Consider the following 16,166-nt stretch of genomic DNA (forward strand, 5'->3'; position numbering starts at 1 on the left):
TGTTTCACTGCAATGTTTTTGGTCTCTTTTGTATATAAATACTAAAATGAGTTTGCTCCTGGTATCTAAGAAATGCTTCATATTTTCTGATTTACTATCTTTGCCTAGGGGTTTAAGCTGTAGAATGTATAATTAGCACTTTATTTATAAAAAAATAAGGTCTTAGTACAGCTTTACATGGGTGAATGCAAAACTTGAACATCTGGTTTATAGCTAAGTAGTACACCACTGACTTACATCCCACCATATCCATGTTGCCAAATTAGTCAGCCATGGGCTGAACATAAGTAATCTTTGTTTGCAAGATACATGAAATGAAGCTTCCTGGCTGTGGAGATGTATTTGTCATAATGAAATCTTGTTCCACAACAGCAGTTTGAAATACTATGAAAACAGTTACTTCATGAACACAGTGAGATGACTAAGAATCATCCCTATACTTAAGTTACAGTTTAGCTGATACGGTAGCAACTGAAGACTATCTTGACAGGTTCTCCTCTGTAGTTTCACTTGGATAAATTCTTCATTGCTTCACCCAGTAATTTACTGGTGAATGCATTAAAACTTGTGCATAAAGTATTCCAGAATGGAACATAAGTCATATTTTATAAATATTAGCCAGCACAGATTTACTGAGAAGTCATTAGGATCATAGACTCCCACCCTTCATTACAGCTCCATCACATCATAACTTCACTTCTGGATACAAGGCTCCTAAACCTGTAGCACAACACCCTCAATTTGAGGCATTAAGAGTACTTTCTTGTTAATAAGTAATTGAATTGAGAGTAAAAAGCAGAATCAAAGGATAACATACTACACAAAAATTGGACTCCCTTACCTGCATACGAATCAGCACAGAAGTAAATTCTTCGTTAACATGGCATGAATATCCTCAAGATTGAAACTTCCTAAACGTGTTCTAACAATGTTCCTTGCATTTGCCCCTTCTAAAAATTATAAAAAGCTCATTTCTGACAATTTTTTAAATTTGATTTGGTTTTTTCAGCAGTGAGATACACAGCACAGCAGGGAGAAGGCAGAAGAGTGTGGCTACTAACACAAGGACACAGGAGGAATGCACAGCATGGAAATACACCAATTCCTTCTGTTTTGCTTCAAAGAACATCTGAAGCTGGAAAGTAGAGCACGCAATTCTCCTAAAACCACACTTTGGATACTTAATGAGATTCTCCTACATGGAAGTTGAAAATAAATAAACTAGGCTGAGTTCATCTAACCTGAACTTACTAACACAAAAAAAGGGCAGGTCCTACCACCTTCTCCCAGTACTCTAATCCAAACTGCATGCTCCCTTCCCCTCATTTGCACCAGCTCTTCCACTCAGCGCTAAGGGAACAGCCAGTTCTGCTAACCTGGCAGAAGGTAAGCCTTCTGGTAAGGTAAGGCAGAAAAGGTTTCTGTCAAGTGAGCTAATAAAAACAATCAAATGGTCAGTCATGGAACAGAGTGCAGCACATGAGAAGTAAGCTCTGCACTGGTGCAAGCAAAACAGGGAAGACCTTTCATGCTGGAAGCATGATACCCTTGTATCTTCAAGCTTTTTCTATAATATGTCTAACTATAAATCTTCTATAGTGTTGCAATACAACATTAAAAAGGGAGATTTTCAAAACAGAACAATCAGTGAAAGCTTATGCAGGACTTCCTGCTTTTCATTTCTGTCAAATTGGGCTATAATCTGATTTTGAGCATACTGAAACTCCAGAATGCTGTCAGGTATGCTAAATGACTCAATACTGTATATGGTTTGCAAGTATTTTACCATTTTTTTAACTCGAGCCTGTGAAATCTTGTATTCGGCATTTTTATTGCGTAAAAGGTTACTCTTATACACACTGGCCATTATGCTTACATTAGTCATTCGGTTTGTGAATAAAATGCTATACCCACACAGAAACATCAAAACTAGCTCCAGAGGCCAGATAAGGCTCAAGCACCAGATAAATGTGGCTGAAGCTTAGAAAACTCACTCCAGCCACACTATATTAAAGTAAGAATGCAAACATTTGATGCAAAAAGAAAACAAAAGAATTCATGATAATTCCAACAAAAGACAAAGTGGGTCTAAAAGCAGTATAATGATCTCAGGAAAGCAAAAGATATGTATGACAAATCGTCTGTTTTCTTTAACAAGATACCCAGGTCTGGGTTGCACAAGAAAGCCACCACCTAACTACTAAAGCAATGAACGTTATTCAAGTGGGTGGCCTTTGCAACTGAGGCAGCAGCAAACCAGATTTAGACTACAAACTGCCAGTTGCAGTAGTATGCAGCAGTATAGCACTGAGCCACAGTAACCACAATATTCTTGTTAGTCGTGTCTTTTATGAGGAATATGCTGCCACCATTCTCTTGGTGTTGCTGTGACAACAAACCACAGTGCTAAGTAATTGTGATGGTACCTACAATGTTATTTGTGTATTACATTACCCTGCTAGAGGCCTGCACTCAACTGCTAAAGAAACAATCACAATCTTAGAATCTGAATTTGCCCATTTCTCATCCACAGAAGGATGAATTCACTCTGCAAATGTTTCCATGCAGCTACAAAACCACATACAGAATATCTGACTATAATAATAAAACCCATCAGAAGTGCCATTGTCTTCCAGAATTACTGTAGCCCACACAGCACTTAATACTTCGTGGAGATGCCAAGCAGTTAAAATAGAATTTGCTCTCCTCTGAAAGAATCAACTGATCTGAAAAACTGTAATTAAACTTTATCACCTAGGAAAAGAGGTGATTTCTATTCATTTAATGATCCAATCTCTGTTGATACTGGTAGAGCAAAAGTATTACCAGAAGCATGCTTCGTTCTTTCTCACCTGTAGTTACGCACTTCTGAATACTGCTGGAGTTCACTGGATTGCACCACTGTTCTAGACAGAACTCAGCCTGATCTAAAATATGTCCATTTGTTATACAAAATGAACTTTATGTGCAACAACATTCATCTCACTTTCCTCTGACCAGGACAAATTTTAATTGAGTGTGAAAAAAATATGGGAAACTACAGGCAACAGAACTTATTATCTAACTCAGCTTTTTGAAAAGCCCTGGGAGCGTATGATCATTGCCTAATATTCCTCTTGCCTCATTTTAACTACAGCCTCAAACACAAAAGGAAATGAGAGACCTAAATTAAATAGTTTCTTTTCAAGTGTGAAAACTTTAAAGCAGCATCACAAAGGGACATTAATCCCTGAACTGGCTGAAACAATTACATTTTCATAAAGCAAGCTTCTCCATATTTATGAAGCATATAACATAATAAAAGACTTGCCCTGAATATTTCAGCTCTCTGCAGCAAACAAATGTATCCTTCATATCTCATTCTAATATATAAGACACCAGAGAAGCCATGTTTGCAGAAAAGATCTTCAGCAAGAAAAACCCACCATATACCTTGATCAGTTTTTCTTGCAGTAATTTTTGCAAATACAGCAACAACTTTGGATAAATATAAAACTGGTTTAAAAAATATTTAACAAATGCAAATATACCTTAACATGCACAGCGTATAAGCAGGGCAATCCTTTCTAATTTGGTATTTTAGTAAACCAAGGTGGTTTTCAAGTGACCAGATGCTCATAAAGGGGCTGGACCATGTAGTTGCACTGGACAAAGCATGATCTCCTTTCTCATAAGCAACTTTTAGATTGGTTCAGCTATAATGTAATTTCATCCTAACTGCAAAAAATCTTTGGCATTTCCAGTCATTACTGCAATATTAATAGCCCTATTCAGCCAACAACTGAATGAGTTCACAGCGCTTCACCATAATTTCAGGCTATATATACACACCTTGCATATTACTAGCACCAAAATGCAACTGATATAATTTCTCTTCTTCGAAAATGTCTAATTTATTCATAATTCCAGGCATCTTCACTTGGTCAGCAATTACAAAACTTCAGTTTTTGCTCAGTGTCCAAGATCTGACTGCTACTCTTTTTCAAAACATAATTCACATAAGACACTGTCTAGAATACTTAACAAATGTACTGTTTCATGTAGCTTTGGAGGGCACTGCATGCTTCAAGACTCATGCTTCAGGAAATTCTCAACATAAAAAGACAAGAACACAGAAAAATTCAGGAGTTAGGATCCCTGATTTGCCACTAATAAAACCAGAACTAACTCATCTAACAGTGGCCTCTAAATAGAAATCATTTTGTCAAGCATCACTTCAGCATCACCAGGGATTTGCAAAACCACAAATAGCAGAGACCTCTAAAATCCCTAATTATAGCACACTTGAGAAAGTAGCCCACAGTAAAACACCTATTCAAAGTTAGAAGCCATGAAGTAACATTCAAATGTTTAAGCAAAGACCACAAGATCTACTAGCTGAAAATATTTATATTAAAAATAATGCAAGAATTTTAGTTCACTAGCCTGCAAGAATACTTTGTCAGCATGTAAAATTGGCAGACTCTTTACCTCCACTAGATTGGCAAGAAAATGGACAAGTCAGTCTTAATTTAAACCATCACCACAGCTACTACTATAACCATAGCAAAATACACACACAGCTGTGTCAGAGCCTTAATGGGTGTTGTTAAGACAGTGTAAGTATCACATACTGGGCACTCAAGAACTGTTGACTACAGTAAGGTATTTCTGAAGCATCATTTGGAACTGAATTTATTGGAGAGGTAAGTTCTACCTCAACCAACAGATAGGAGTAACCTGTATGACTACAGAATATTATCTAGTGACTCTTATCAATGCTTACGACTATTTGAAAAAACCCTCTAAGTTAATTCTAATATCATATGCAGCAGACCTAACAGAGAGAGCAAGAGAATTATCTGCAGTCTGCCAAGCACACTTTCCAGCTAGAAACATACAGACAAATACACACATTACTATTTCTTCTACCTTTCAAACAACTGGGAGGAACTAGAAACTCACTCTCTACTTTCAGTTCTCAGACAAGAGAAGGGCAGAGAAGGGGGAGTTAAAGCCGCCTTTAACTCCCCATCTGCTCCTCTGATTAGGTTTAGCCAAATTAGTATTTATTAGAAATTGATTTCCACCACCTTGCAGCAGAAGACATAAGCAGCCTGGACTCACACTGTCATTCTTATATAGCTGAAATGAGCAAAGAAAATCACTCTGGGTGTTTGGGTTTTTTTTTTTTTAGCAGCACTGGGGGGAACAATGGACATTAAATTAAAAACAGGCACTTTTCTGAAAAGATGGGTCCTTTTAACAAAGCAAGTACAAATATACATTGCATTCACATTCTTAGTAGCAAAGTTAAATACAATGCATACAATTGCATCACTTCATACACAAAGAACTTTCAAGCATTTTTGCAAATGTTTGAGTATCTCCTTCGAATGGAGCTGCTCCAACATTAATTCATCCATAACTCATCCAGATTATAAAATTATTTCTCGCCAGTTAGCTGGCTTTCACATATGGCATTATCTTGAAACAGAAAAGAGTGCTACAACACCACAGTACTTAATAGTTGAATTCAAAAAGGACATACCCACTGCTGGTGCATCATATTCATCCCCAAGTAAAATTTCAGGAGCAGAATATGCAAGAGATCCACAGCTTGTGGTGAGCTTCTTTCCAGGCTGAAATTTATTGCTGAATCCAAAATCAGTCAATTTCACAAGTCCTTGTTTTTCAAAGAAGACCACATTCTCTGGCTTTAAGTCTCTGTGAACTACATGCAGTTTATGGCAGTAGGATATAGCATGAACTATTTGAGCAAAATATTTTTTTGCCAGATCCTCATTCAAACCTTCTTCATGTTTCATGATGTAATCAAACATATCTCCTCCATCACCTAGCTCTAAGATAAGATAAAGCTTAGTCTGGGTATCAATCACTTCATACAGACGTACTATATTGGGATGTTGCACTAGTTTCATGCATCTAACTTCTTGAAAAAGATGTCCAGTGGCTAAAGTGTCTAGTTTGGTCTTGTCAATTACTTTTACTGCTACTTTTTCACCTGTGAAGACATGCCGAGCAAGTTTGACCACAGCAAAATGGCCTCTGCCCAAAGTTTTATCCAAGTCATACAATCCTGCAATTTTTCCATCGTATCCTCGCTTGAAGCCTGCCATTCTGTTTCAGAAGATGAAATAATATTTACGCTCTTTGGAAGTGCGATCTTTTCATATAAGAGTATCTGACGCAAATAAATAGCCCATTGGCACTGCCAAGCATACCTAAAAATAAAGGATAAGATTATGCATTTGTGTAAAAATAAGCAAAATTATTACCCTGTAATTCTCCTATTTATACTGGCATATTTTTACAGATAACTTATGAAATTCTTCAGGGGGTTTTGCAAAGGGTTTGATAAGCCATGTTGTGTTAACCAACAAATTTCTGAAATCACAACAGTGCAACAATGAAAATTTCTTTTAAACAGTGGCCTTCGTGTTTTTGAGTTAGAAACCTTGCAAGCAACACTTGAAAAAGTCAGTATTATGAGGACTGTTAAAATTGGCAAATCTGAAATCTAACTTTTATGGCTATGTCAGAAACCAGCCAGGCAGCACAGAACACTGACAAGATGAACAAGCTTGATTTACTTAGTTTTGACATATTCCTTCATGTTGTAGCATGAAACAGCAGTAATACAAAGTTTTGAATACTTTCTCCCTTTTAACAGCTTTTTGTTTAGCAAAGCTCAGACTGACATAGAAGGCTTAATTTTGTTACTCTAGTTTGAGCATTATCAATCAATACTGTAATTACAACAAACAAACAAAGCTTTATAGGCTGAAATGAAACATTTGGGTTGGATGTACTCTTAGTGCTAAACAAAAATGTCTTGTTAAACATTTTGACTGGAGTTATAAAAACTGGTGATAAAAAGTTTGCATGTAGGCTGTATATGTTCAGCAGTCCTGAGCATGAGTCAGAAGAAGGGGAAAAAAGTGTGAAGGAAGGGAAGAGAACTCAAAGGTTCAGCTTACTTAGTCTGAACTCCCTCTTACCAGTTAATTTGGCATTTAAGCAAACAAGATCCAACTTATAAAACATTCATATTCAAACCTGTTTTTTAAGGTCTTGCGTCCCATTGTCATTTTTTTCTTTTTTTCACATACAAAACTTCCCCAAAACTTTTCCTGCATCTTTAACTTAGATTGAGATTTACATAAAAATCTGTAGCTTTCAAAAAGATAACTGTTTCTCCCACTTTGAGTGCAAAGTAGCTAGAAATATTACAATTAGAGGGCTTACTGCCAACTCAAAATACAGAAAACAGCTCTTTAGCATGTATTTTCCGTTTCAAAACTGAACTTCAGAAAGAAAATCTTTGAAAATGAATCTGGCAAACAAACAGACCCTTACATTAGTTATTCTCAAGTCAAAATGTAAGCATTAGATTAAAAACACTCCCTTCTAAACAAGTTATTTCACAGGCAGTGAAACTAATGAACCTGGTTTCATATGGATTCAATTACAAGGTTGGGGGTCCTATGACGATTCTCTGATGTTTAGCAATCTCACCTTACTGCTTATCTCAGCAGGAGCCATGATGTAATCTCTTCTCTACGCAGCTGTCTACCTCCATTAAGTCTGTGGGAATTCAGTTTGAGACCTCCACCCCTGTAAAATTTGAATGAAATCAATCACCTTCTGAAACCTCATAACTTAGACAAAGAACAGGGTAAGTGTAACAATTGCAAACATTAGGCTGTGGGGTTTTTCTTTAAAGATTATGATTATGCTTTAAAAAACTTCACCGGGTTTTGTGTTACTGTACCCTTTTATTCTGCTACTAAGCCCTATGTGCTTCAGATGCTCTTTCAAAAACCATTTCACTGGAAGATGCCACAGAATCAAAACCGGGGTTGGCATATCTGCTTCTCATCGCATCCCATACTGCTCATCTTACAAAGTTTCCCCTACCATTCCCAGTGAATCATGTAATACCATCCCATCCGTATTTCAGAAAGTACAAAACTAGTTTAGAACATGCTACATTAAACTGAACACCCATGCCAAACACTCTCCTATCCATTAGAGGTTGCAGAGGGAAGAACATAGTACAAAGGCAAACACGATAAACAACGAAACTCCTTATCTGCAAAAGATTTAAAACCTTCTTTACATCAGAGCGCAGTGGCTTCGTGTTTAATAACGCTTGATATATTGTGGAATCTATCAGCCCTCATGAAACTGAGCAGGTGCTTTATTAAGGCATGTGAATTTTCAGTACCAAGAACATCCTGCAACAAAGAGCTTAACAGCTTAACTATGTGCTTCCAGAAGAACCACTTCCTCTTGCTTGCATTTAAAAAAAAAACAAACAAACAAACAAACAAAAAAACCCCAAAACAAAAAAAAAAACCAAAACAACCAAAAAAAAACCAAACAAAATCACACAAAACCAAAACCACTCTCCCCAACAGAAACATGCTTTATAAAACTCCTGTCTTCACAGCATGCTAATCAGATTCTTCACAGCTTCTAAAGAATTAAAAAAAAAAAGAGCACTTAGACACAACTTTTTTAACTGCCATCAGGACATCATACCTCTTTACAAATCTGTTTTACCCATAATGCATTCTATACTCAATACCTTATGCTAAACTACTCCAGTTTAGCGTTTAGCATCACTTAAATTTATAAAACAACTTTAAAGTTGTGTCAAAAAACAGGCATTTGATCCCTATGCAACTGAAGTTACCAAGTTATCATGAAACACCTTTACTCTCAGAGGAGATACGGCTTTAAGAGAGATTTTCTGTTAAGTCTTGGATTGAAAAACAACACCTGCAGACAAGACAGCTTTTTTAGTGCATGGCAAAAAATGTTACTGAAAGAGATAAGGAAGATGGAAATAAAAAAGCATCAGTCGATTTTGACTTTGCTGTTCTTTCTTAAATTCAAGAATGTTCCATCCCTGGCAGAGCAAAAGGGAGAGAGTAAACCCTGTCAGATGTAACAGAATGCAACTTGTCTGAACTGAAGTAACTACAACACTCAGCAGTAAGGAAAGATTTATACTAATTATTTTTTTCACTTGGCATATTCTCAACTATCTTTGTACAAATTCAACAACTGATTTATCTCTAAACAACAGAATACACAACAACATTGCTGGCACAAAATTCCAGCAAAAAATCAGTTACACTTATGCCATGGAGTAATACATCATACAGTACTCAATAGGATAAAAGCTGACAGAAATGAAAGATAAACTACGGTCACTAATGCTGCAGCCCCATTAGCAGAAATAAAATTAATACAGATTCATTAATGGTTTAACATAAAGTCCCCACAATAACAGACCAACTAACCTTAATTCTGCGGGTTTAAAATAAAACTTCAGAAATGAATCTCCCACAGCTAAACACAAGGATCTCACACCCACATATGGTTTGAAGGAAACATACAAAATTAAGAATAGTTCAGTAGTAGGAAATGGATGCAAAGCTGTCACAGTGCATAGATACAAGCTTGATCACAATTTAAATATGCTACTTAAAGGATCACAGTTGCAATAGAAAGACATTTCAGAGAAGTAGTTTCTTTTTCTTAGTTGCTCTCTGGAGTAAGAAAGCAGAATTTTGAAAGCACTTAAGGATCAACCAAGAGTGCAGTTTCACAAGGTACCAGTTTTCAAGCTGAAGCCTCTTTAAGACCCTTTCTTTGCAGCTGTTTCCTTAGTTACATCAGTAAAACTTTTGGAGCAAAATACAAATGTAACTACCCAAAACTTCCAGATTTAACACATCTACTTACCATCACACTCCAAACTGTTAGCTTTAATGACAGATCATTTCATTGATCCAGTTTACAGTCTGACCTCATGTCCATTTCTACTAAATGAAGGAGCTGCAAACTGCAGCACACAACAAAATTTCAACCAGCCATGCTTTGCCAGCAAGCAGAACTACAGCCTGAGGAAAAACACTAAAGAGACAGTTATATCACAAAAAATATCTGCCTTTCTTTTTATTCCATTATCTCAAGTCCTTTATGAGTTCATTTTTCAGCACTGGGTTTTCTAGTTGGTGAGATTACTAACCATTAGTAGCATTTAATCCATGTGGCTAATTATGATTTTTTTAAAAATGCCATTTTCCCTAACTATACCAGAATGCAGCTACATCCTTCCTACTCACTTTATCCAATGTCAACATTTGCCAGTAAACAGCTCCAGAACAGATCCTTCCTTCCATAGACACTCAAATACCCTACCTCACAAAATACTTCAAACAGCTTCTGTAACAGAGATCTGCAGAAGCTGTTTTGTAATGTCACATGCACATTATTAAGAAGCTTAACAACAGTACTGTGACTCAACCATCTTTAAAAGATGGATAAATAGATCTCTAATGGATCTGTGCAGAAAAAGAGCACGCTTCAGAAACACCAGTTTTTCTTTCAGCAATTCATCCTGTTCAAAATTTTTTATTAGATTATACATTACATACAAGACCAGCCTAATGCATCTTACCTTAATGTGTGTATTAGCTTCTTACTTTAGAAAATGAAGATTCAAGGTCTCATTTCAACAAAATGTTATAATACTATCAATGTCAAAACTTCCCTGCATTATCAGGCTAACAGACGTGAAAGCTAAAGTAATCTTTACTGGGACTTGTCTGTCCACAGCTAACCATTCCTGTCTCCCTTCAGGATAAATGGAGATTCAGTCAACACAGACAAGAGTCGATAATAAAACAAACTGCACCCTGAAGCAGACAGCTAAATAGATCAAATGAATCACTTCTTAAAAGCACACATTTTCATTTTCTGTAACAGGAGTTTAGGATGTCTAGTTCAGTGGATGCATACACCATACACATCCACAAGACATATTAAATAATTTTCATGTTTCCCCTTTTGCTCTCTTTTGTCTCAGATGAGTAAAAGCATCTATAGCAATTATTTATTTACTACAAAATTATATGGTAAGAGTAAGACTTATGTTGCTAGTCATCTTAGAAATAGTAAACCAAAATTTGACATAAACTGATCAAAGATCCAGAAGCAGTTTTTTACTCTGAAAACAACTTGTACAGACCATTAGAATCTGAAAGCAAACTGAAGCAAATACCAACTCAGTATATAAACTGTGCAAGCATAATTCTCCACATTTTTTCCAATATTTCCTATCAATTTTTATCTGCCATCCTACTGTAAAATACCTCCACAACCTAATCTATGAGTCTTTAAAAACAGTCTATCTTTGTTACTAAATGAGCCACTCATATATGATGATGCCTTCACCAGAGTGTCAAACTACTTTCCCCGAGAGGGTTTTTGATCACTTTTATATAAGGGAAAGCCAATATGCTAGAAATGGGCACAAAGCGTTGCAAGACTGAACTGTGAAGAACATACACACCACATTGCACCACGCATACACATGTATCTTCCCCTTCACTGATTACAAACCCCATAAGCTCTCCTGCTCCTGACAAGTTCCATAATAAAACACTATACTAGATCTTTTCAAGGTGTCCACGTACTTCTTTTATTTTCATATTAGCCACAGCATCAGCATCCACCTCATACTACATTACTAAAATGACAAGATGTACCAGCAAATCTCTCTACCATTCAGCATGGCTGCAGCTAAAATGATGCAGATAAGAGTTATCAAGTAGTTCTATGCTCCAAACATAAAGGAAGAATTAACCTGCAGGATCTAACTGTATTCCTTACTTTTAAACAGCCTTCAGAATTCTTCTCTGAAAGATATGAGAGCTGCCAATTGCAGAAGTTTTGCCATTAAACATTTGGGATACCTGGAGTGATATGTCAGTTTTTCACTGTTTCAGAATGTATTGCAAGCATGAGAGCTACTGATGCCTAGCCTTAACTGTTCCAGAAATAAAAACAAAATAAAAATAAAAATAAATCCAGAAATACAAATAAATCCAGAAATAAAAACAAAGCCCTAACAAGAACGCTTCAACTCTTAAGGCCCATTATCCAGTGAGGAGTCAGCAGCAGAAATACTTGACAGGCCAATAAACTTAATACAACATTGCTCTTCAACCTATAAACAAAAGGCTGGGGGACAGAGGGGTAGCATTATAGGTTTCAGAAGAAATAAAAGTTAGTAATGTTATTTTGTAGTAGAAAATTATGAAAGCCTGCATTACCTGAGATCGAAGAGCAAGACTCTGAGGCAGCTCCGATGTACGAGAAAAATTAAACTTAAAATGCACGATTCAGGATGTCACCAATTAAAGAATACACTTATTTCTTAGACAAGAAATTCCCAAACATTGAGACCTACAGATTGCTGTCTACCATCCTGTTTTCTTGAAGATTAATACAGTCACATCAAGCATGGAAAGTTTAAGCTTTCCTCTTTCATACAGGTTTACAAAGCTGTTGTGAGTTGTTTGCAGAACACCAGCAAAGAGCAAACAAAATTTGAGAACTGTGTTGTAGAGCCTCACTAGATAGTGGGTATCTCTATGAAAATCATCTTCAATACAGACAAGTACAGAAAGCCACTGGATTTGATTTAGTCCTTCAAAGCCTCATTTTTAAACAGTCAAGAATATTCATTCAGTGCCCGGAAAGTTAATGGAAAAGTTCATACTGAGTGCTATTAAGCAGCACTTAAGAAATGGCCAGGGTATTAGACCCAGCCAGCATGGGTTTATGAAGGGTAGGTCATGCCTGACCAACCTGATTTCCTTTTATGATCAGGTGACCCGCCTGGTGGATGTGGGAAGGGCTGTGGATGTTGTCTATTTGGATTTCAGCAAGGCTTTTGATACTGTCCCCCATAACATACTCCTGGAAAAGCTAGCAGCTCACGGCTTGGACAGGATCACTCTTTGCTGGGTCAGTAACTGGCTGGATGGCCGGGCCCAGAGGGTGATGGTGAACGGTGTTGCATCCAGCTGGCAACCAGTCACCAGTGGTGTCCCTCAGGGGTCTGTCCTGGGACTGGTGTTGTTCAATATTCTTATTGATGACATGGATGAGTGTATTGAGTCCTTCATCAGTAAGTTTGCAGATGACACTAAGCTGGGAGCTTGTGTCCATCTTTTGGAAGGAAGGAGGGCTCTGCAGAGAGACCTGGATAGGTTGAATAGATGGGCAGAATCCAATAAGATGAAATCTAATAAGTCTAAGTGCCGAGTCCTACATTTTGGCCATAAAAACCCTTTGCAATGTTACAAGTTGGGGACAGTGTGGCTGGACAGTGTCCAGGCAGAAAGGGATCTGGGGGTATTGGTGGATGGCCAGCTGAATATGAGCCGGCAGTGTGCCCTGGTGGCCAAGAAGGCCAATGGCATCCTAGCCTGCATTAGGAATGGTGCGGCCAGCAGAAACACGGAGGTTATTCTTCCCCTGTACTCAGCACTGGTGAGGCTGCACCTTGAGTACTGTGTCCAGTTCTGGGCTCCTCAGTTTAAGAAGGATGTGGAAATGATTGAGTGCATCCAAAGGAGGGCAACGAGGCTGGTGAGGGGCTTGGACCACAAGCCCTACGAGGAGCGATTGAGAGAGTTGGAGTTGTTTAGCCTGGAGAAAAGGAGACTCAGAGGTGACCTTATCACTCTCTACAACTTCCTGAAAGGAGGTTGTAGACAGGTGGGGGTTGGTCTCTCTCACCAGGCAGCAACTGACAGAACGAGAGGACACAGTCTCAAACTGCACCAAGGAAGGTACAGGTTGGATATTAGGAAGAAATTTTTCACAGAAAGAATAATAAAATATTGGAGCGGTCTGCCCAGGGTGGTGGTGGAGTCACCATCCCTGGATGTGTTTAAAAATAGACTGGATGTGGCACTTGGTGACATGGTTTAGTCGAGGTGTAGGGCATGGGTTGGACTCGATGATCTTGAAGGTCCCTTCCAACCTGGTAATTCTGATTCTGATTTATGAATATACTCTTTGTCCTGGGTTCAGCAGTAGCAGTTATTTTTCTCCTTCTTAGTAGCTGGTGCAGTGCTGTGTTTTTGACATTCAGCCTGGGAACAGAGCTGATGACACCGATGTTTTTAGTTGCTGCTTAGTAATGTTTAGTCTAACTAAGGACTTTCTGAGTCTTATGCTCTGCCAGGGAGGAGGGGAAGCCAGGAGGAAGCAGAGACAGGACACCTGACCCAAACTAACCGAAGAGGTATTCCATACCACAGCACATCATGCCCACTATATAAACTGTGGCCAGTTACCCAGAAGGGCTAGATCACTGCTGGGGTCAGGCTGGGTATCAGCCAGGGGTTGGCAGGTGGTGAGAGGTTGTATTCTCTTCCCTTGTTATTTCCCTTATCATTATTATTATTGGTGGTAGCAGTAGTGGTTTGTGTTATACCTTAGTTACTGGACTGTTCTTATCTCAACCCGTGGGAGTTACATTCTTTTGATTCTCCTCCCCATCCCTCAGGGAGCGGGGGGGAGGAAGGGGGGGAGTGAGAGAGCGAGCTGTGTGGCTGGGCTTAAACCACAACACTCTTCCCCTCCCAAAAAAAAAAAAAAAAAAAAAAAAAACCACAACAAACAAAAAACCAAACAAACAAACAAAAAACTAGGGGCATGAAACTGACTATGAAATACTTTTCCTATCAGACAAAAATCATTATAGTGATTCCTGGTGGTATCACCATCTTTTAGACAGAACACTACACCTTTATTTCCAGAAAACCTACTGCAGGAACTTCACAAAAACCAGACCACTTTGATTTCTATTCCACAATCTGGACTCTCTTAGAGGAATCGCCTCATCTACTCCATGTTCATGAATCCTCAAAATTGTTTTGCCTGTTTCAAATGTCTATTTATTAACATGACCACATTGTTTTCTCATGTCAGATAGTGTAGTAGAGACCACTAATAGAAGCCCTAAACATTCCACATTAATCAATGAAAACTCCAGTGTGGCTTAACATTTTAATAAGTTACCGCTTATTCACCTAACTTCATCTTTTCTGTCAATTCAGAATCACAAACATGGTTTTTATTCTGTGTCAAGGGAGGTGAAAGCATCAAATGCTGGGTCAAATATAAGTTTTCAGATGCAAACGTGTATACATATTGTTAATACCTATGTCACGGTTTAACCCCAGCACCACGAAGCCACTCACTCCTTCCCCCCTCCCCATGGGATGGAAGAAGAATTGGGGAAAAAGGTAAGAAGTCATGGGTTGAGGTAAGAGAAGTTTACTAATTGAAATGAAGTAAAATTTCAACAACAAAAATGTAAGGAAATGGGGTGTGGGGGATAGAAAGGAGAAAAGAATAAACAAAAAACCCCAAATGATGCACAATACAGTTGCTCAGCACCTGCTAACCAATGCCTTGCCTGTCCCTGAGTAGCAATCAGTGGCTCCCGGCCAACTCTCCACAAGTTTCTGTAACTGAGCATGACATTCCATGGTATGGAATATCTCTTGGACTAGTTTGGGTCAGCTGTCCTGGCTGGGCTCCCTCCCATGATGAGCGATAATAATGTCTATTAAATTTCTTAAGAACAATCTCTGAGCTCAAATATCAAGATATCTTCATTTGTTTAGCAATACATTTGGTAACATAAAAAGTACAGAATGCACTTAACTTGCCTCTCAGATACTGGCATTTTCCATTCAGGATACAAACTACTTAAACGTTAAGAATCAGATCGACTCCAACCTCCAGTCAATACTTCATCCTAATTTATAGCTTCCATACCAGTTAGGAACTGGCAGACACCTGAAATTCACCATGATTCAACATGAACTAAAATTATAGAAGTCTAGGCTATCATCTCATCTCTCAAGTAAAGTTGGTTTAAGTCCAGCCAGTAACTAGACAGTAGACTGCTGCAGAAAACACAGAATGATACATGAAGAGTAACAACCAGGCTGTCAAATTCAGTGCAGCATTCGTGTCCCAACACTGCTGAAGATCACTGTAAACTGAGAGATTCAGCTTCTCAGAAAGTGAACATGTTCTGTTTTATATTTCACAAGTACAAAAAAATACACAACACTTTTCCCTCATTCAGTTTTAACACTGGTGACTTAACTTACATATACTAGAACTCTGCCAGGGTAAGTTATCCTAGAATTGCAAGTGAACATACAGTTTTTCAAATCCTCTTAAGCTCTTACATAATACTGTTTTGTGTATTAAAACAATCGCTACTTTACATTATTACAGAAGCTGCAACATTCCAGTTCAGTGCTTGAAAA

At 38.0% G+C, this 16,166-nt stretch overlaps 1 protein-coding gene across 4 annotated transcripts in view; it reads right to left on the reverse strand.

Moving 5' to 3' along the window:
• SNRK (SNF related kinase) overlaps nucleotides 1–16,166 on the reverse strand; it is a 42,532-nt gene that overhangs the window by 23,307 nt on the left and 3,059 nt on the right. For 2 of the 4 annotated variants that reach the window (XM_080610986.1, XM_080610987.1), the window contains exons 2-3: nucleotides 7,519–7,617; nucleotides 5,531–6,224 (exon numbers count right to left, since the gene is read on the reverse strand). The exons of 1 other annotated variant lie outside the window; for it this stretch is intronic. In XM_080610986.1, the coding sequence (XP_080467112.1) occupies nucleotides 5,531–6,119 (589 nt within the window). In that variant the 5' untranslated portion in view covers nucleotides 6,120–6,224; nucleotides 7,519–7,617. The remainder of the gene's footprint in view (nucleotides 1–5,530; nucleotides 6,225–7,518; nucleotides 7,618–16,166) is intronic. One more of the 4 variants, XM_080610989.1, reaches the window with a different exon arrangement.

The sequence above is a fragment of the Psittacula echo genome (genome assembly GCF_963264785.1).
Source record: "Psittacula echo genome assembly, chromosome: 2".
Taxonomy (NCBI): Eukaryota; Metazoa; Chordata; class Aves; order Psittaciformes; family Psittacidae; genus Psittacula; species Psittacula echo.